Source organism: Berghia stephanieae, chromosome 5, assembly GCF_034508935.2.
Source record: "Berghia stephanieae isolate SIO BIC M18660-M18661 chromosome 5, UCSD_Bste_1.3, whole genome shotgun sequence".
Taxonomy (NCBI): domain Eukaryota; kingdom Metazoa; phylum Mollusca; class Gastropoda; order Nudibranchia; family Aeolidiidae; genus Berghia; species Berghia stephanieae.
This window is the reverse complement of record NC_088364.1, coordinates 20,980,517-21,002,568: the sequence shown is the minus strand read 5'-3', so window position 1 is coordinate 21,002,568 and position 22,052 is coordinate 20,980,517. Positions and strand designations below refer to the sequence as shown.

The window sequence follows — 22,052 nt, the reverse complement described above, 5'->3', positions numbered from 1 at the left end:
AATAATAATAATATAATGTACTTTATTCATCCAAAAGTAAATTTTTGTACAGACGTATAAAATGCCGACAATGATACATACATAAACATAATATACGTAAATATAATGTGGTAAAGTAAAATTTTGTAATAGGTATATATAGTGTAATAATATTGTAGGCTGTAAGAATAATTACATCGTGTAAATTAAGGGACATACAGATTATAAAAGTGTAAAGATATAAATATCTAGAAAAGGTACATTGATGTCAACATATAAGAAAAGAAAAAAAGATCAGTAAAAAGCTAAGAATTAGTTACAGTATAATACTATTGTACATTGACTGAGAAAAATTACATAGTATAAATTACATGGCACGTAATGTAGAATAAAAAGGTCAATAGAAAAGTTGTAGTAAGCGATTTTATTGATGTTTAATTGATGTTTAAAAATTGTGGGTATGGAGTAATTTTAAAGAAAAGGTTTCAAAGTTAAAACAGACGTAGACCAAAATTTATAAATTATTTTCCTTATTAAAAATTCTGCAACTGTAAGGTAAAAAGGATCGGAGGTGTCTTTCACTTTTTGTTCGTATAGACAACAATCGGTCACTTCTGTTCGACTTAGTGATCTGAAGATTTAAAGGGTGAGTTGGATTATCTAAAATATTACTAATTTATCTTAAGCAGTATTCTGAATATAAATCATTAAAAGACATGGATCCTGTAGTAAATTTATTAGCTCTTTTAATAATCCTGTCAAAGTTAGCTTTTGCTGAGCTAAGACAATCCCCCCCCCCCCCCCCCCAATTTTACTATTGATATAACTGGAATGTACGTCCCACCGTAATTTGTTGTCCATGGTGACTCCTAGATATTTGTATTCTACTACCTGCTCTACTTTTTCATTTTTAATAAGTAATATGGTCTTTTGTATTATCTCTTCTAGAGTCTATAATTAATTCTTTGGTCTTACTAACATTCAATTCAAGGTGGTTATTGTCGAACCAGGAAACAAATTTCTTTCTTTCTTTCTTATAATTACATTAAGTACATTATTATTACATTATTATTAAAAGTCATTCACATTTTGGCTGAAATTCCACATACAGGCGCCACTCCAATGACTTGCTCACTTGTTTTGGATGTCACAGTTCTTCTTACATGCATGCATCACATTAAATACAGTTCAGGGTGGAGCGATTAAAACCAAATGACAATATCAAAAAGCTAACTTGATAGGTAAAGAATGGAAGCTCACCACGAACCGCGCCCACTTTTCTTTCTTTTCCTTATTTTCACATTCAATTTTTTTTTATGAACTCAAGAATAAAAACATGGGTCTCAAAAAGATTGCCAGTTTGGCATTTATAATACCAATTCATAGTTCCACTACATCAACTTGTAATTGTCACAGTTACTTATCATAATATAGCAGCCTTGACTTTATGGATACGAAGGCTCTTTTTAATTCTTAAAAAAATCTCAGTTTATAATTTCAATTTCGAAAATAATGTTTTTGAATTATTTATGGCTATTACAAAAACAATTTGGGAGCAGGGTTGCCAGTTTGGCATTTTAAATGCCAGATTCCAAAAATCTGGCATTTTTGAAAACCGTTTGGCATTAGAAAAATCATTTGCATTTGGCATTTTCATTTGGCATTTTCTTTTCTTGTATATTATACTTCAAATGACACCTTTTCTTAATTATTTCTAAACGCGTAAAAACAAATCTCTTCACATCGGAAAACTTTGCTATTAAAACTGTGATGGATATTGTTTCTAATTTTTTTTTTGGAATTTTCTCTATAACTTCTTTGGACTCTGCACTTGAACCAGATTCAACAAAAAACATCATAAGAAACACGAAACAGTAAGTTTTCTTAATTGTCAATAATTATTTAACTGTTTACGTATTTACCTTTCATGTTAATGTATTTCTTTTTGATTCTTAAAATCCAACCCTGGTGTAGTGGTTTAGCACTTCACTTAGTGATCAGTAGGTAAAAAATTACCCCAGCAGGAAATTTAGTATAATTCAAAAAAAGAAAAAGAAAAGAAAACACGCAAGCCACCAGGATATGATAGTAAATTGTCTATCAAAAGTGAGTAGTTTTCTTAGTGGGGGTGGGAGTCAACAGACTTTGGCATTTTTTTGAGTGTTTTGGCATTTTTTGAGTCTTCCCCTGGCATTTTGTTGAAAAATAATCTGGCAACCCTATTTGGGAGGTATGTTTTTTAACTTTAACTTCCTTCGGAATATTATCTGGTATTTCTGAAACCCAACAATCAACAAAATGGCTGCTAGGGGATTTGGATTCGTCCTCGGTCAGACAAGTAAATTATTACTTAGAAGAATACAATGTCAGCAAAGCAGTTCAAAACGGCTCTTAACCACAAATGAAAGTGGTGGAATTCTACAAAAACCAGATCAAGTGAAATTTGGTTTGATAAAGGTAAGAAAGCGTGTTGAAAAAAAAAATTAGAGAGAGAGAGAGGTGCACCAGAAGTGGAACAAAACTTTGCCTTAGCCTGCCTTTAGCCTTTAGCTCCTTGAAAGTTGAAAGTTCTCAATCATTCATTTAGATAGAAAAAGAAAAAGAAACTTAACGCCTACAGTCAAGAGCGGGTTTAGATTTGAAGATGGATTTGTTTTCTATTTTAAAAAAAAATCGGTACTTGACAATCCTTGATGCATTTTAAAAGGTATGTTTGAAATTATTTCGTAAATTTTCATGATTTATTACTCACGAAATCGTCGGTGTCAAGTCATTTCCCATGGCTGGGTCACCAAAAGACAGATTTAAAAAAAAGTTTATTTAGAAAAAGATTACAGAAGGAGCACCTCAGTAACATTCCTTTGATCTACGTCATCAGGCAACCCATTGTTTCTCTCATCTTTCCCCATGCCCCCTTATCTCCCCCCACCCTCAATCTCTCTCCTCTTGTCATAGTGTTACCCCTACCCCTTCCCATCATGGTAAAATGAAAACGATCTGCTCAGTTTGCAAATACATGTATGATTGATTTTTTTTTTCTCACTAGGGTAGGATTAAAAACCAAGACATCGGGTAATGGGTGTCTAATGCCAAAGTATAGATTCTCAGTTTGGCCAATGTAGTCACGCATGTGGCAACCCAGCTACTTATGTTCTGCCTACAACATTGACTTTGCACTTTGTTTGGTAAAAATCGGATAAAATCATCACTACCACTACTACTACAACCACTATCACATCATCATCACTACCACGACTACTACAACCACCACCAGCACATCATCATCACTACCACTACAACAACAACAAACACTCTCATATCATCATCCTCACTACCACTACAACAACAACCACTATCACATCATCATCATCACTACCACTGACTACTACAACCACCAACACAACATCATCCTCACTATCACCAGTACTACAATCACTACCATTAGGTTTTGGAGCTTTAGCTAGAGGTGCCTAAATGAGCCAGTAAAATGGAGAGAAAAATAAAGTGAGTAGATATGACTCATATATAAGGGAACAACACAAAACAAACTACTTTTCGGCCCTCTTCGTCAGGAGACAAACAAACACAAACACAAATATGTCAATTTACAAAATATCACATTTCGTCAAATGTGGAAACAATGTAAATGTAGTACTACTCCATGTATTCGTGTGTCTGATACGTGTTCAAGTTCAATTTCAGTTAAATCTTCCTTATCTATTTGCATTTACATTGTTTCCACATTTGACGAAATGTGATATTTTGTAAATTTACATATATGTGTTTGTGTTTTTTTTGTCTCCTGACGAAGGCCAAGGGCTGAAACGTTGTTTGTTTTGTGTTGTTCCCTTATATATGAGTCATATCTACTCACTTTATTTTTCTCTCCATTTGGAGCTTAACTTCATTTAAAATAAGGAAACTTTGGGATTGTAATTGGCAATGTATTTATGTATTTCTTATGTGCGGAAATTCCTCTTTCGGCATTGAAATTCCTACGAGTGGTGTCTGAAATTCCTGTGAGCCAAATTTACAGTCGGCGTCTCTGCTTTGATGACAATTATTGTAAACTTTAAAAAATATTACGAATAATTTATAATTCCCATCCCATATTTGTGGACCGATTTTGTCATTTTTCATTGTAATAGAGAGAGAAAAACTTCAGAGTTATTTTTTCTGGTGCAAAATTTTTACTTTGTATTATTCAGCACCAAGAAAAATTATTGGTATGTAAACATGTTATCCTCTTTGATCTACCGCCACCGTCTATTCTTGTAGAATTATGAGTCAAGTGTCCCAAAGTCTTCGACTTATCACAGGCTTTCTAACCAGCCAGCCGAAACAAAGACGCCTAGGGATTACGCTATTGTTATGCAAAAAATGCAACACCTTTTTGAGTAGGCCTAATAGCTAAAATCTAACAGTAAAAAATATAATTGTTAGGAATGTGAAAGTCACATTGCTCAGGGATGTAAATCTTTCAGAATTATTAGGATTTCCTATTTTTCAGACATTTTCTAGCTTCCCCAAACAATTTAAATATTTCTTAATACCTCACTACCAACAACTCTTGTGATAAGAGATACTGCTGTACATATAGAGAATTTGTAGTGAATATCCATTTTCAATGTACTGAAACACTTAATTTACACTACTGTTGTGTCAGTTATGATTATACGTGTATTTAACCATTCAACTTATTTCCACGACAGCTTCCGAATTTTAATTCGGAAGTACTAAGGATTGATAGCGGTTTCGAATTTCCGAATTTTCCTAATTTTAATTCGGAACTAGATTCACGTCTGTTGTGTAAACAAGGAGGGTTATTTTTAGTTTGCCGGAAGCAAAACATGGGCTGCAGAATCGAAAGTAGAAGATGGTGGATATATATCGAGTATTCATGACTGAGTTCTGAGTTGTTGTTACACTTTCTTCCTAAGGCTCAATTGGAATGTATTTCTGTTTCTGTAAGTAATTCCTGTGTGTTGCAATTCATTTCAGTCATAATGAGTCTGAAGATACATTTCCCTTAGCCTTGGTCTTTATGAGAAATTTCTATGGGGTCTCATTTCTGGTTGAGACTGCCACGAACGTTTGACTGTGATGGGGGAAAAAATCAAATTTGTTTGTTCTCATTGAAAGCTACACCAATAAAGTAAAGGGCTTTTAACACGATTCTAAACCTAATGTAGTATTTTAATTGTAATGTACTTCTTATTGCCTTTGTTATTAGCAGAAGGGTTTGGGGCCTGAGAAAATGATAAATATCGGGAGGTGACCATCTTTCCAATCTCAAAATTGGCCTTAGTAATGATATGGCTGTTGAAATTTGAGTACGAGTTTTTATTATTGTCAGATTCATTTAGTCATTGGGGGTAATATTTTGACCTGAATATAATTTTGATATAAAAGTTTAGGTGTTGGATTACGTGCAGTGAAAATAAGTTAAGAATTCCAAAATTCTGATTTTTTTCAGTATCCCAAACTAATTTAACCCTGTTTAATCCATAAAGATAAGGATAATACTAAATGGGCACTGATTTAAGCATGAACAACACCAAATAATGGCATTTCCTCCTGACAAAAAGGAGACATAAATCATTAAAATCCATCCATAAACAAAATGATTTAGATTTTATTCTGAGACTTATCACTCAAAAGTCCTAAAAATGTTGTCACAATCACAAGGCCATTTATCACCTCATTCCTGGTGTGTCACTTGGAGTTTAGACTATTGAAATGAGCTCGCAGAATTTCAGAATTTTTTTCAACTTTGCATTTACATCCCTGATTGCTGAAATCAGCTTGAAAAAAAAGAACATTGGTCTTTAGTTCAGAAAAATCGGGTTGAAAACCAACTCTTTTACGAATAAATTTTATTTTAAAATTGCTTCTATTTATTTTAGCTTTTTATAGCAACAGTTTTATTTATCGACCAATTTTCTTGATTTTTATATCATTGTTTATATCTCAATGAGACGAGATCAGTGATATACTTTAAGTGTAACTAGAACATAATTTGGCTTTTTTACCTACCAGCCATGCCTGGATAATATATTCATCAAGGTGGTGATTGTGACACAACTATCCGATGACCGTCTTCTAAAGCTTCAGCGATGACTCAAGGCATAGTTGACAGCTGTTGACACACATGAGCTGTCAGAACAACCAATCATTGAATGATCAATATTCTCAATAGCCAATCATTTTTCGATCAGAAAACTTAAGAACTCATGAGAATAAAAGTTTGAAATGTAGTGATGGACAGACCTATGAAATCATTTCTGGGCGGAGTTTAGCCATGAGTGACTTTAGAAAACGAAAATGTGACTGCAGACATCAAAGGTTAGGCTTATCATCAAAGGATGTGTACATGATTGACATGGCCATATATTATCTTCTCCACCAAAAGTAATCTGAACACTAGAGGGTTAAATCATTCATTACTTAAAACGTTTAAGATAAACTCCGTCGGTGAGCTACTCATCTTACACCTGATTACGGTGAGAGAATGTGGGTAAAGTACTTTTTCCCAGAACTCAACGTTGCGTCGTGTGAGGCTTGAACCCAGGACCTTCCAATCCGAAAGTGAGTGTCATGCCACAAGACTACATACTCGTATAACAACCATGTTTCAAGCATAGTCATAAGCAAATTCAGGGATCGACAGATGACATTGAAATTTGAGAATGTGTTCCAAATCTTGGAATGATATGACAATTATGCGTTGTGTTTATAAGAACAACAGTGGATTTGATACTTTTCAACATACTTGCCTTAAAAATTAGGTACATAAGTTTCAATAAATGGCTTTAACTTTAATTGTGGTAAACTTTTCCCATTTTTTTTTCTTCTCGCACCCGATATTATTAGAAAAGAAAGAGGTCCCTAATTTATGTGTTTTAATTCCTTTGCAATGCTCAATTACAATTATTTGCTCTTCTTTTTTTGTCCTACAGCTCACTGTGGTATCGATACCATTCATGTATACTGGAGCTATGATTAGCAGGGAATTTGCAGCATGGTTGGAAGAACACGAATTGTTTGTACCAGATGATGATGACGATGATGACTAAATTGTTGATGTAAGTTTAATGAAATCAGTAGTGATTGGTTTTTAATTATTTCTGTTTTTTAATACAGTGCAATCTCTGGATAGCCACATTGACTGCTGGTCCTGTTTTTTTTTTTGTTTTTTTTCCATATATTTTTACACTCGAGCACGCAAATCTCGAAATCACAGAAATCTCAAACTTGGTATTATTCTCCTTTTTAATTCCTCTATTTTGTTATATTGGCAACACGGAACTCTCGAACAAACTAGACATTCTCTTGCATGTCCTTTGAAATTAAAAAAAAAATATTTTTTTCTGATTGTTTGTGTTGAACAGAAACGAAAGATGCCATCACTCTCCTCGTAGCACTAAGTATCAGTCAATGTGTTGCATGTGAGTGTGAGTGCCATATATGTGTGTGTGTGTACTCGCGTCTCTGAGTGCATACTGAACTGAGGGAGAATCGTGAAGTATGTTTGACCAGGGTCTTACGCACACCACCCATCACTCAATCAACCTCTTGTATTAGACTATGTTACCTCGCATACCAGTACCATAGCAAACTGACCAATACGTTGGGACGAGAGACTAGCAAGGCGGTGATTGCCTTAGGTGTTAACTGTTACATATTAAAATGATACAAACGATTAGGGGTGGGGAAGATGGGGTGAGAGCATTATCATAGGTGATATTGTGTGAGAGCCATGTCATCTCTCTTTAGCCCACCATGGGTGAGAGGAAAGAGCGTGAGGAGTGATAGAGTATGAGTGTGTAATCCACAATGTGATATGCTGGGTTTTTTGTTAAGCACACACAATGGGAATCGTCATTCCATTTCTGTAATTGAACAAGACAAGACGCACTAAACTCTCTTCATAGTTGTGTTAAAGATGGCTGATAAAAGGAAATTGAATTGTCTCACTCTCGACTCTTTGCAGAGTTCACAATAAGGGGAGTAATCATTATAATGTGACTTATCAAGACCACCCACATTTACCTCCTTCATATCCTTTGTAAAATATTCAACACGGAAATCTCAAACAAATAGACCTGGTCCCGACTTGTTCGAGATTTCTGCGCTCAAGTGTAGTAATAAAAACTCATAGCGACTTACAGTTTAATAATAATAATAATAATAATAATAATAATAATAGATCTTTATTGTCCATAAAAATGGAAATTTGTCATTTACTTACACTTGTTAAAACGTTATATGATAACTATAACATTGAACAGATGTTTCACTCCTACTCATTCTCTCTCTCTCTCTCTCTCTCTCTCTCTCTCACACACACATATATACACATAGACTCTCTCTCTCTCTCTCTCTCTCTCTCTCTCTCTCTCTCTCTCTTTCTCTCTTCCTTCCTCTCGTTCAATCAAGCCGATGCTACAAATATGACCTTTTTTCACAACCTTAAGTCTACGTGTCAAAAAGAAGATATTGATTCCCCTGTTGTGCATAACATAAAAATTGGGGAGCATAAGTTTGAAAAGCTGTGAATGAAAGTAAATATTCCTGACTGAAGCCTAGAAGTAAAAAAAAAAATTATCCCCTGAAGCCTGAAGAAATCAGCCTGTCTCAACTGGATATCTAGCCTCAGACATTCTGATTACCAGTTGTACTTGCTATCATTACACAACAGGGGTTACCCATTGCTGGAATGCCTTAATTCTTATGGAGTAGGAAAGTTTCACAGTGAACGCTATTTACTTGTAAAATTATTGAGCGCAATTTAAAAAAAATTTGACTCTCCTACTCCTACACACTTAACAAAACTATAGTTTATGGTGTTTCTTTTTTTAAAGATACGGTACACAACCCTTGCATAACACTTCAGAGAATCATCAGAGTAGGCATGAAGCAAGTTATACATTTATACACCAATAAACACATAAGTTGATGTCATTAAAATTTTTATTTATTTTTCTATTTATTCCACAGCTTACATGAGAGCGACTTGTGATATATTCTTCATATCTCCAGCTGACAGATTTTTGCTATATCTGCATCAGTGAAATTTCTTCCAAACTATTTTATTATTATTAATATTAACATTTTTTCTTCTTCTTTTTTTTTTTTTTTTGACTTTCTGCACTACTAATAATAATAAGAAGAATGTTTCCCTTTTTAAAAAGAATTTATTACAAGTGAGATTTTAATCTAACAGTGACTGTTCTTAAGGTGTGTGATACGTGATTGGAAATAATTACATTTCAAACTTTCAAGTTTGATCACTGAGTTCAAAATCAGATCTGAATGTTAAGATTTAAATTTAGATAAAAATAGATAGATTAATTGATTTCTAAATGAAATCATGTCTAGTCTATATGTATTGGTCATGGGTGCAAGATTTCCTGCTTTTTGAAATGGATTTTAATTCATTTCCGGCATCTAGATCAACCAAATTTAATACCATTTTCAGGTAGCAAGTCACATTTCAAAGTAAGCTTCGGGTTTTTTTTTACTTTGTTGGAAATGGATTTCAGGCCTTTTTGGCCTATAACCTACTTGCACCCATGTAAGTTTACCACGGACATTGCAGTGCAACCAGTATAGAAATTTTTATTCATTTGGAAGTATCATTTAGATAAAACAACGAAGAGTTTGCTTTTCTGCAAATGAATAAAATTTGTAGGGGGATTTTTAATTCTTAATCAAATATTTCTTTAAATCATTTTAGTTTTAGAGGACACTTATTGGTGTAATAAAGTTGTCTTTGTCCAGATATATATTTTTCAAGCGTTTATACAAGCTGCATCGTTTCTTCCTATTTGTGAATGCACATCGTCAGCTAGAAAAGTGTATATTATAAAACGCTGTATAATGCATGTATGTATCCATATTATTTTTTTTTCTGTAACTGAGGTAATGGTTTATGATACAGATGCTTTGTCAGAAAGCCATTGTCTTGTAATTCTCATACCCATATATCTCAATTTTTCGACAGTCTCTCCTCAGACAGTGATTTCGAACTTTAAAAAAATTTATATTAATATTTTTTACACTTTGCTTAATGACATAAAAAGAATAAAACAATATTCCTACCTAATTTTCGTTTTCGCGTGGAATATTTTTTTTGGTTTCACATTTTCCATAATCCAGACCTCTTCAGTCCCTTATTGCTGGGTGGGGTTTCTGATCTCCCATAGTGGGCAGTTAGACACTTACACTGTGTCTTGCATCCCTCTATAGCATGGCGTACTATAGTAGGGCTATGCTCTATAGCTGTTTTCCAATATGCTTTCTGTCTTAGTCTTAGTCTTGGAATGAGATTACCTACTTGGTTTTGTCTTACCCTGGCCGGAGTCCTTTGCTGGGAGGGAAACAGTTGAATGTATAGTTATGGTTTTGGGAGGTGATATTTTTTCCTTGTAAATCAGATCTCTGTTATTCAGTTGTTTTTTTTAAACATATGATTTGTAAATATTTGAGTGTATTCCTTTTAGAGGGATCTTGTGCTGGTGTCTGAATGAGACTTAGGTAATCTCAAACTAAGTACACTGATACTGTGCACTTGGAATCTAGACGTGTCTGCATCTGTTCCCTATTTGTACTATTCCCCTTTGTCTTCTTTTCCGTCAAGTCCTTTTAATTGTACATCTAGAATATTTACAACCTAATTTTCTTCCTTTTTACCGGCGCCGATATGATCTAAATGTGTTGCAAGCGCCGTACAAACAAAACAACAGTCCCTTAATGACTAATTTCCTAATTGCCACCGGTCTCTCTCTCACCCCCCCCCCCCCCTCGATTCAGGGGCATCTGTGGCTTGACACTGGCATTCAGACTCGGACATGTAAAAGTTTCACTCTGGGCAACTCAAAGTCGAGTCCTTGGAAAAGCTTTTACTTACATGGTGGAAAAAGATTGTAATGATCACAACACAGGCGTCATGTCTCATCCTAGAGGAAAGGGAACCTGGCCATGACAAGGATTTGTAAAACTAGGTGCTTGTTATAATAAATGCAAGACACACTGGGACCTGTGTTTAACAATACCAGGTAACAGGTGCAGATTTAACTGTTCACTGTTTTAAAATCCCTGTTTTTCTTTCTCCATCTGTCTTTCGTAAAATATTCTGGCTATAGCTGAAGAGCCTAATTGGTTATATCAGGGGTGTGAAAGCGTACTCAATATATCCAAATACAATGCATTAGCCCACTTTATGCTCAGGTAAACCTACAGCTAAAGGCAACCGAGATCTAGGCGAGGCCCGTTCGTGAATGTGTAGACACGGTTTCCTCGGGACGTGCAAACAAGTTTGTGGAAACGGTGCCTTGCCAAAACAACTTGGTGGAGGGGGCTGTGGGGCTCAGCTGTATGGTCTTCACTTCGCACTCGAAAGATACCTATGTAGTTCGTATATTCACAGCGTTATGTGGCCTTCAACAAACCACCTCTCCAAAGCTCAATTTGCGGCGCTGAGCTGGGGTATTCCAGTCTTCCCTTGTTGTAATAGACCCAAAACACTCAAGAAAAAGTAAGACAAAGGGGAATTGGTTCAAATATTAAATAGGGAACATGTAGTTGTAGATTCCAAGAGCATACCAACAATCGAGATCCCCTTAAAATATCACCCAGACACCAGCAGCACAGGATCCCACTATGGTGATCACACTCGAATTTTTACAGAATACATACAAGGGTTAGTCAAAAAGTAATGGGACAAATTTCCTACTGAGTTCATTTTTTTCCATATCACGTCAAATCTAGCTCAATTCGATTCAATAGTCTGATGTCACGTCGCCCAGCAACAGTGGCCATATTGGTTCTAAACAAAGAAAATCATCACTTTTTATTCTTCATGCTGGCTAGAACTTTTCATATGCCTTGTGATCCGAATGTGTAAAAGTCAAAACATGATCAAATTTATGGGGTTTTTTTCCTCTGGAAACGCTTTTATGCTCGCCGGAGAAATATTTCATACGGGCGTCTGCCATTGTTCCGATAGTTTAGAGCCAGTGTTACTAAGTTACCATGCATCATTAGGAAGGAAGTGACGTTACGACTGTACGCACTATATACTCTCGAAGCCAAAAGATGAATTTTGTAATTTCCTCAAATTTTGACAAAATTATGGATGTCCGTCAGCAACAGCGAGCTGTCATTGTCATTGAATTTCTTGCTCTCAAAGGAGAAACCTCAAGTAATATTTTCAAATGCCAAGAGAAAGTTTATAAAACTCAGGCATTCAGGAATCAGTGTTTTCAGGTGGGCTGAACATTTATATCAACAATTAGAAGAAATTAAGCAATACGACACCCCCTCAACCTTGTCTTTATCCGACAATCCTCGTGATGGTCGCCCTCTCCACGCAGAGTCAACTCAGTAAACCAAATAAAGATAAGCATTGATCAAATCTGACAGAAGAATATTTCTTGATGGAATTGGAATTAATGTGTATTTGTTTTCATGGTTGGCTGAAGAAGGGTTTTTGGCCCAAAACGTTCTCTTTGGTATAGTGTTATAACTCCAATGTTACGTAACATTACTGCTTTCAACCAGCACATTGTGTTCTCACCATCAAGAAGGAATGGACTGATGTTGTCCCGGTAGGATTGGTTGGGAGGGGGTAGTGTAAGTGAGTGGTGTAAGAGAGTGACAGATGAATAAGTAAGGCGTTGTGGATTAGTGTGGGCAGGGGTTGAGGGAGGAGTAATGGCAGTGAAGGAGGTTTCAACGGAGGTGTGTGAGTGGTGTTAAATGGAGAGAGCATTATGTAACTGTTTTGTTGGGTTATGGGCATTTTTTTTCTTCTTAGCTTATTCAGCAATCTCTTTTGGGTTTAAAGATTGAGCATAGTGGTTTTCGGTTTATCACAGTAATGAACAGGTTCAATGTTCAAAAACGTTTATTTTAGGCAATTGCCAATGTAACTCATACAGACAAGAATATTTATTTTTTTATCAATACTTGGGTAACAGAAACACAGAGGAAAAATGACAACATTTTGATTTCCTTTCGGTTTAACTGGTTGTTACATGAACGATTATGCCGTCATATCCAAAGGGTAGCAAGCCAATTTATAGTCCTTTTCATGTTACTTATAATAATATATATATATCAATTAAAGTAGTGATCATACACTAAGGGTAAAATTGTATTGGATGAGAAAGACAGACTTATGAAGGAGAAAAATGCCGTCTCCCAAAAGAAGGAGCACTTTGTAGTGTATTTAATCCCGAACATCCTTTCATTATATGTCTAAAATTTTGTCCTCTGTTTTTCACATTCAATACAGTGCAGTCCTGATAATTCGAATTGGGTGGGAAAAGCAAATGACTTCTATTTATCAGAATTCGATTTGTCTCCAAACAAGGAAAATAACTAAACCTGACTCCAGGTATCACCCTTGTTGTACACGTATGCTTTGGCCCTGGCCAAGCCGTGCCCTGGCCCTTACACTTACAAGCTACACAATAGCACATAGTAGTTAACACTGCATGCTGTGTAGGCCCTCTACTTCTAGATCTAGATCCATCGATCAATAAAGAAAGACAGCACAGAAGAGAAAGAGAAACGCGTGGAGTGGGGTGTGGCCTATGATTGTTCGTGCCGTGTATTGGTCAGCTTGTGGTTATCACTGTGTGTTAGATCTATTTATAACCAACCCCCTTTGTTAGCCAGCGACCAGCAGACCACAAGTTAGTCTTAGTGATGAGAGCGCAAGAAGGAGAGAGGGATGACGCGAGACAGCTGGTCAATTTGGAGAAAGAAGAGAGAGGGCGGGTGGGTTTTTTTTTTAGTGATGGGCAAGCACTTGCACTTCGAATAAAGAGAATAACGACTGTTCGAATTCGAATTAACCATGAATATTTTATATAGAAAAAGAAGAAAATAATTCATTACATCGTATTTTCTTCGATTTAAAAGAAATTCGGTTAATCAGATTTCGAATTATCTGGACTGGACTGTATTAGACAAAATAAATTGAAGGCACACTTTAAAAAATTGAAAAAAAAAGCATTAGTGTATCATGAGCCAAACTTTATTCTTTATTCATGATTAAAATCTAATCAATTACAATAACGTTTTCTTTCAATTTTTTTAAACCCCATAATTTAAAATGGATATATAATATTAAATGGATGAATAGACCCCGCTCAAAACTTCAATATGTGTATTTTTTAATTTTTTTAAAGAGTAAAATCTTAAATACAAAAACAACCTAAATTCTCCTTCCCCCCCCCCCCCCCCCCCCCCCTTTCACAGACAAACAAATAATCCCCCAAAACAATATAAAGAAACAAAATAATACTACTCATTGCCAAATAAGGATGGGAGAAATCTGTCAGTGTATTGGACAAAATAACATAAAATAGCCAAATATGGAGAAATCATATACGTGACAAAAAAAGTTGTGTAAAATGCTTGTACTTTAATTTACACACATTTAAAACTTGTCAAGTAGTGTAAAAAAAATATCTAAATACCGAATTCACAGCTAACACGAGAATAAAAGTTAAGTTGGTTACACAGATGGATAGCCAGTTGTGAAAATTCGTAAAAATAATCAACTTATAATCTTCATGATCGATTCAAGACAAAAAAAAATATGCTTAAATTTTTTCAACTTCTAAAATTGTTATTTAGACTTTTTTTCACAACTTTTGGGACAGATTTGATCTATAAAGTCATTTTCTTTTATAATTATTGGTTACTTTGCTTTCAGAGTTTGTTGTACGGACATTTATCCCTTTTTTAAATATACTAAAGTACAAAAACAGTCCATTTGGATCATTAAGCAAATGATAGCCTTAATTTCACTTATTTGGCAATGAGTCATATACATATTATAATTAATGGTGCTATAATTAATATACAATGTATGACTAAAGATTGAAAACTTCTCATTCAGTTGTCTTCAGTCCTCTCATGATCTGTAACGACAAAAGAAGGAAACACAAGACTATATGAAATACCAACATCCAATAATTTTCAACACAGAACCTTTAAAGAGAGCGTTGATATATAATATAGGTGATGGTAAAAAAATGTTTGCTTTGAAAAGATTCATGGAAGTGGGGTAAGTTGCCAGACTGATATTACTGATATAAATAACTCAATTACAACATGCCAACCAGCGATTTTGGGGAGCTAAAACAGGGATTATTCATTAAAAAATGAAGGAAATATAAAACTGTACTACTCTTATTTATCTTTGTACTAATTCTTACGATGAACCGAAATACTTCTAAGAAGGACTTTCTTTAAACCGAAACAACTTGAGAGCACCTTCCCTTTCTCTCTCTCTATTTTTCTTCAAAAATTCGGGAAGGTGGCCCCACATAATAATGCCCGGCGATATTAAAACAAAGAGCGTAAGTATAGGGTGAGGGGTGGGGGGTAGGCAAACACTTCAATCACTGCACTTGGGTTTGGCCAGTACCACGATCGCAGAGGGGGTGTTGGGACGTAGAATCATACAAGCGAGGTGTTCTCGCTCGTGTGTTGATGCTTTGGAACTGACTGGATTTTCAACACGACAATAAGGAGGGGGGTGGTAGACAACTTACCATTGACATGCCATTTCAATTCCACTTTGATTGAATGCGTGTGTGGGAGGGGGGGGGGGGGGGGGTTTCTATGTAATTAGGCCTTTGAACCTAATGGCTTTTCAACAAAAGAGAGGTGTGTAGTAGACAGCTTAGCATTGACACGCCTTTTAATTTCCATTTCACTTCACCTCTGAGTAGCTGCGCATCATTCATTATCAATTATCGCACAAGAACTTTCGATCTTATTTTAGCTTTACATTTTACTAAAAGATGTCTAAAAGAAAGCACTGTGCTTACACGTTGGAGTTTAAAATCAAAATACTATGTGAAGTCGATGAAAAAAAAGTTGATCAAGACGGAGATATGTAAAAAACACGGCATCCCGAACTCAACTCTTTCAACAATTTTGAATTGAAAACGAAAACCCCCCAAAATATTTTTAAAACACACCAAAAAAAAAAATAAAAAAAATAAATAATGATTTTTAAAATGGTGACGTGACGAAGACGGCATTTATTCAACAACTACATTTAAGAGGAAACCCATGATACGATTAAATGAGCAAATTTCTTAAATAGTTGCTACCCTTGAAAAACATCGCAAAACGGGAACGTGCTTTAAACCGAAATGGTTTAGAAGGTACCCAAAATTTCGGTTTAAAGTAATTCTACTGTAATTAAAACATTTATAAATATCTACTTCAATTTGAATTTGCTTTCTGAGAAATGCAACCAGGAATTAAGAATTAAATACATTATAAAATGATACCAAAATCAGCCACATAGGTTCACAAATAACTCCATAGTGACAAAAACAGTCAGTAAAGGGACAATAATAAATTTAAAAAAAACAAAACAAGTTACACACTTACACTAGCAGACACCACTAGACTGGAGCTATCAAAGTGCCTATTTTATAAAGTTTTGACCCTGACCACCTCAAATGCAAGGTGCAGAAACTGCATCATTCGTTATGGAACATGCATGAAGTAGCACTCTTGGCTTTCCTCAAGAAAATGCCAATGCCACAATAGCACCAGTTCCTGAATAGCAAAATGACGGAAGTTTGAGGGGTTGAATTTAAATTATTATTTCTGATGCAGTCACAGCAGTAGATCCAAATTTTGAAGAAAGTAATCAATACACAGTATTGCTGGTTAATACCCAAAGGACAGAGTAAAAATTCGATTCAGATACCGTCTCCCGGTAATAGAGTATTTTAATTGCCCGTTTAATTAAGCTCCAATTCCGGGATGCCAGGATTTTGGCTTGAATCCAGGACAATCTCGGAAAATTCGGGATGTCTGGCAGGTCTGCAATAACCTTGCAAGTACTTAAGGTAAGCTGGTAAAAATAAACGGTTTATCCACCTTGCCACATGCTCACTACAATTCTCTCACAGCTTTTATAGTCAAAGATCAACGGGTCGGAAATTATTTCTCATAGGAATCTTTAAAAATAAATAAAGAAATCAAAAACAAAACACATACTTGTCTTAGACCAGGATTAAAATTTCAAGACCGTATGGAAGTGATTTATTCCAAGTCTTTAATATCTCAAAATGGTAAAAGCTTCAAATGAATATAAAGGGAGGGTACAGTTGGGGTGAGCATCAGGCCTCTGGCCAGAGTTGATTCAGACTTGACCTGACAATCTACGAAGAGGAGCCAGCTGAACAGACAGGCTAATTTGTCATTTCGCCTCATTTGAAGTAAAATAAAGTTAAATATTTCAATTCAATGCACATTCATTATTCTAATCTTCTAACCCCCACCCTCCTTCTCTCTCTATTTGTGCATGTGAAGGAATGTGTGTACGTGTGTAAGGGACCTAAACACTTTCTCTCACGCTCAAAATCAACCCATCATAATTTGTGTAGAATCTGTAGCTATCTTTTTGATTAGTTGAGAGCTTAGATCAGGTCCGGTCGGAGTATAATTTCCAACTGGAGTTGACACCAAGTTCAACAAAGAACTTGACACGGATGGGGTTGATTCCAAGTTCAGTAGGCCGCCCAACTATTGGAAGCGAGCTGATTTGGAGTACTAAATTATAATTGAATTATAAATACCTCCTCAAATTTGTGAAACTGTCTGATGAAGAAATCACCATATCGTCTGGCAACTTTGGTGTCAGCTATATGAATCATGTCCTGAAAACAAGATAAAAACTGCTTTTGTTATCTGGGTTTTTAAAAAAAAACTTGCCATTTTTTCTTTTTCTTTCTCTTGAAAAATGTAAATGGTGTTTTTGTTTTGTTTTTAAGGGTTTTATAGATAGTATGCGCATGGCTAAGAAGCTCATAACATTGCCATCCGGAAGTATAAAGGACCTACACACAAAACTGTGTGTATCCATGAACGTTTATAGTCAGGTTAATACAGTTCAGTGAGCATTACTCATAAACGCGGATGGCAAAAAACAATAACAAAGACCTGAGTGACGTCATCTTCGAACTATCTATAGCACTAGCAACACATTTAGGTCATATCAGCACCAGTAAAAAGGATGAAAATTGGATAGTACTAGATGTGCAATTAAAAGGACTTGAGGAAAAAGTATGACAAAGGGGAATGGTACAATTAGGGAACAGATGTAGATTCCAAGAGCACACTATCAGTGCACTTTGAGATTACCCAAATGTTTCACCCAGATACCAGCACAAGATCTCACTAAGAGGAATACACTCAAATGTTAACAAATCATATGTTAAAAATTAAAAAAATAAAGAGTACATAACAGAGAGATGAATTACAGGGAAAAAATATCATCTCTAAACTATACATTCAACCGTTTCCCTCCTAGCCACGGACTTTGGCCAGGGTCAGGACTAAACTTAGTGATCTCATTCCAAGACAAAGACAGATAGCAATTGGAAAACAGATACAGGGGGGATAGAAGACACAGCAAGTACCTCCCTGCCCAATATGGGAGGTCGGGAACCCCACTCAGGTAAATGGTGTTCTTGTTGCATCAAATCACCCTATTTTAGTGGTGAGTGGATACATAAGAAATAAAATAAATTTTAAATAACTAAAAATTTTATATTTGATTGAGGAATATTGGAATTTCCAATAGAGTAAAAATGAAGAACAAAAACCTGATTGAATAGACTAACAAATTGTCAGATTGACAATTCTTATCATAGAAGGAGCATTCTTTCATTTTGACGTCTATGGAATCTATACACGCAGTTAGGAAGATGTTTTACAAGAAATAAAATGTTTTGAAAAAAAATGTGAATTTTAAAATTTAAAAAAAAGAAATAAAATAAAAAAGGAGTCTTTCAGAACCATTGGGCCCATGGAGCCGGAATTTATCTCGGCTACCCATTGGTGGACAGGGGGGTCAGAAAAAACTCGACTGCATCTGGGATCGATCTTGGTCCCTTTGGGTGTGAAACAAGTGCTGTACCAACTGAGCTATTGAATTGAATAGACATTTTCAAAATGCAGATTGAAAAGGTTTTAATTATGTTATAGAATCTGTACGACACACTCATTGATCGCATTAAAATTTATCTTACCTTGTCAATATAAAAATCCACCTCTGAAGCAGACTGAAATTCTCCCTCAAGACCGCTGGTGCCCTTGCTCCATACCAAATTTTTCATTTTGTGCTGAGGAAATAAAATAGAGCCTGGATTGGAAAAGGGTATTCGACATATGATAGTGTGAGCCCTGAAAAACAAGTTTCAAACACAAGCCAGTGTAAACCCTGAAAGGCTAGCTTTAAGATTTAAAACTATAAACTTATATAGCTTGCATCTCAAAAGCAAAGACCAATTGATATACATGTGATGCTCATATGATTATTGGTTGTGTCATGAAATGTATTTTTTTTAAATCTCATTAAATTCTTGGACTTACCATAGCAAATAGCCCAATTCAGAATACAGAAAGGAGACTAGACAGAACTCTAGCAATCAATATAAATTTGACTCTCTAAGAGCAGTGTTAAACCAAAATGACTCATAAGAAAAAATTAAGCAACAAAGACACACTGAACTCCAGTAAAAAAACAAAACAAACCCATTACAAACTTATTTTACTCCATTCGACAAGTGATTGAAAAATATATGGAGGTTATTTTAATATACTGACTTCCGTAAATATACAGAAATTCAGATCAATAGTATTTTTTAAATATTTACCTTGAAGCACATAAGCTGGGTGCACAAATCATCATCTGACTGTTTGGAAGAAAAGACAACACCTTTGTGAGCTAATAAATTATATCTCTATCACATTTGTGCAATATAGTTTATAAATGCTTATGTATGCATAATAATATTATTACTAACAGCTCCAGACAATGTAAGGTATACACGACAAGAGTAACAATATTTTGACTAGAGTAGATAGTATATGAACATTCAATAAAACTTTTTTTTCCATTTGTTACTCTTCTTCTATTAGATTGTTGTATTTGTTTACTTGACAAAATTGTATGACAACATGTGAAAGTATGGCCTATTTATACAAAATTAATCTTTTTGAATTAACAGCCAGACATATAATATATAATGTTGGAGTACACACACACACACACACACTCACAAATGCAAAGCAAGCAGGACTATCAGTATTAAATCTAATGTTACAAAATGCAAAACAAAGACAGTAGTAGATAAAATGACATACCATATCCATAAACGCTGCAAGTTTGGCAATAGGCAACGTTGTGTAAAGCTTCAGGTAACTGGAATAGAAACAACGTACAAGATATAACCTATAAAACATGACATGCTTACATCTGGATTTCATGAGTGAGAAATGGAAACACCGCTCTCATAGTGGCTTTCAATTTTTAGAAGTTTAAAAGGGTATGATACCAAGCTTTTTTTTGTTTGTTTGTTGCTTTAGGTCTCTTCCAACACAATTGAGGTTATATGAGAGACCGCTGAAACAAAAAAACAAGCAATCTAACAAAAATAGTACAAATGTAAATCAAAATCATAACCTAAAGATATCATAAGCTAAATTATAAATAACCAAGAACAAACAGGCAGAAGATTTACAGAAAAAAAATATCCCCTGTCAAAAATACAATCACAAACCAAAGAAGCAGGATAGGCTAGTAAAGAGAAGAAGAAACGACATCACTATCGGATCGTACACCCATGCGAACATCAAGCTAAAAGGTGGACAAAATAAATGTATTATAGATGTTAAAACTAGTTGAATGCAAATTGTGATAGACTAGTCATATCTGCATAATTTTAACCCTAATGTATATGGATTGTCACTTTAATACCTATGAAATATGCTAGTCTGATTACATTTGAACATACACAAAATAATCACATTTCCCTCATTTTCATTCAAAATCTGAATCAGGAGCAAAAAGTCCAATTATGGCCAAATTCGATCACCAAGAAATCAAAATATTGCATTTAAATTGGTATAGGTATGTATACTGGGGAAAACTCAGGCTCCTTAGGCCGTATGGTTCTGAAGGACTCCAATTAGATATCTTACCTGCGAACTGTAGGAACCTGAATCTGCTGTTCAACTTCATCCTTGAATACTGTCAGTTGAAGGGTGTAGGGTTCCTGGAGAGACCATACACACATGTGTAAATAAATAACAAAAGTAACTTCTGAATGACTCAAAGATCACATTTGAAAAATAAACCCAGAAAAATGCCCTAAACCAATTATCAAGATTGGTTTTTAAAATCAAAATAAAATAAACCATAAATTGGAAAAAAGTGTAATACGCTCTAAAGCATATTGTACACCTAAAAATAATAAAATTCCCCATATTCATCCTGGAGGGGAAATTTGTCTTTTCGGGCTTATTCCAAGGAATAACTCGAATAACCCAGGCTATAGCTCAGTACAGTGCTTCAAATTGAGCTAGGGCCTGATGACTTGCTCAAGCAAAGATACACCCTCCCCCTAAGTCTGCCATAAGTCAGCAAACTAAAGGAAAATAAAGCAAATTTAAAGAGAAAGGGAAATGATACTTTTGGTTACTTTTTACAGTAAAGATGGTGTTTAAAAAAAGAAGAAAAACGAATTTGTAAATATTAAGAAATGTGAACCACTACTTTAACATAGTACAGTCAAACAAGCAGCCACCCATGGGACCCCACAGACAGTTGGCCGAATTGTGCAAGTCGGATATTTCTAAGAGTTACATGTTCTATCAATTTTAAATGAAATCGATCAGTCCAATTTATAATTAATTGCATGCTTTCAATCCCGCCAGTCGCTCTCTCTCTTCCTCCATCTCACCCCCCCCCCCCCCCTCTCATTCCCTTTACAGTTTAATCTCTTTGAATCATACCCATGTAGGTAGTCCTTCAGAGCTATAAGGCCAATAGTGCCAGAGTCTATCCCAGTTTCTATTGTGATAAACGAACAATAGCAATTGGTTGCTATCCTTTAGATATCACATCTGGTCTAAAATAGCCCTTGGTCTTTGATTTACGAATTGACAAAAAGGATTTTGCAACACAATTAGTACAGATGTGTTATTTACCAACTCATTGTACTGGCTTGTCATTTAGC

At 35.1% G+C, this 22,052-nt stretch overlaps 2 protein-coding genes across 2 annotated transcripts in view; one reads left to right on the top strand and one right to left on the bottom strand.

The window, feature by feature from the left end:
- The first annotated feature begins 2,245 nt into the window (after positions 1-2,245).
- Positions 2,246-10,087, top strand: LOC144972580 (essential MCU regulator, mitochondrial-like). Its single transcript, XM_078913955.1, has 3 exons — positions 2,246-2,436; positions 6,939-7,064; positions 8,980-10,087. Exons 1-2 carry the CDS (start codon positions 2,278-2,280, stop codon positions 7,053-7,055), a joined length of 276 nt encoding a protein of 91 aa, XP_078770081.1. The 5' UTR covers positions 2,246-2,277; the 3' UTR covers positions 7,056-7,064; positions 8,980-10,087.
- Positions 10,088-14,008: 3,921 nt separating this feature from the next.
- Positions 14,009-22,052, bottom strand: part of LOC144972578 (eukaryotic translation initiation factor 3 subunit L-like) — a 29,352-nt gene continuing 21,308 nt past the window's right edge. Inside the window, exons 14-19 of the mRNA XM_078913953.1 lie at positions 21,016-21,089; positions 20,179-20,236; positions 19,689-19,727; positions 19,062-19,154; positions 17,607-17,687; positions 14,009-14,918 (exon numbers count right to left, since the gene is read on the bottom strand). Coding sequence (XP_078770079.1) covers positions 14,889-14,918; positions 17,607-17,687; positions 19,062-19,154; positions 19,689-19,727; positions 20,179-20,236; positions 21,016-21,089 — 375 coding nt within the window. The 3' untranslated portion in view covers positions 14,009-14,888. The remainder of the gene's footprint in view (positions 14,919-17,606; positions 17,688-19,061; positions 19,155-19,688; positions 19,728-20,178; positions 20,237-21,015; positions 21,090-22,052) is intronic.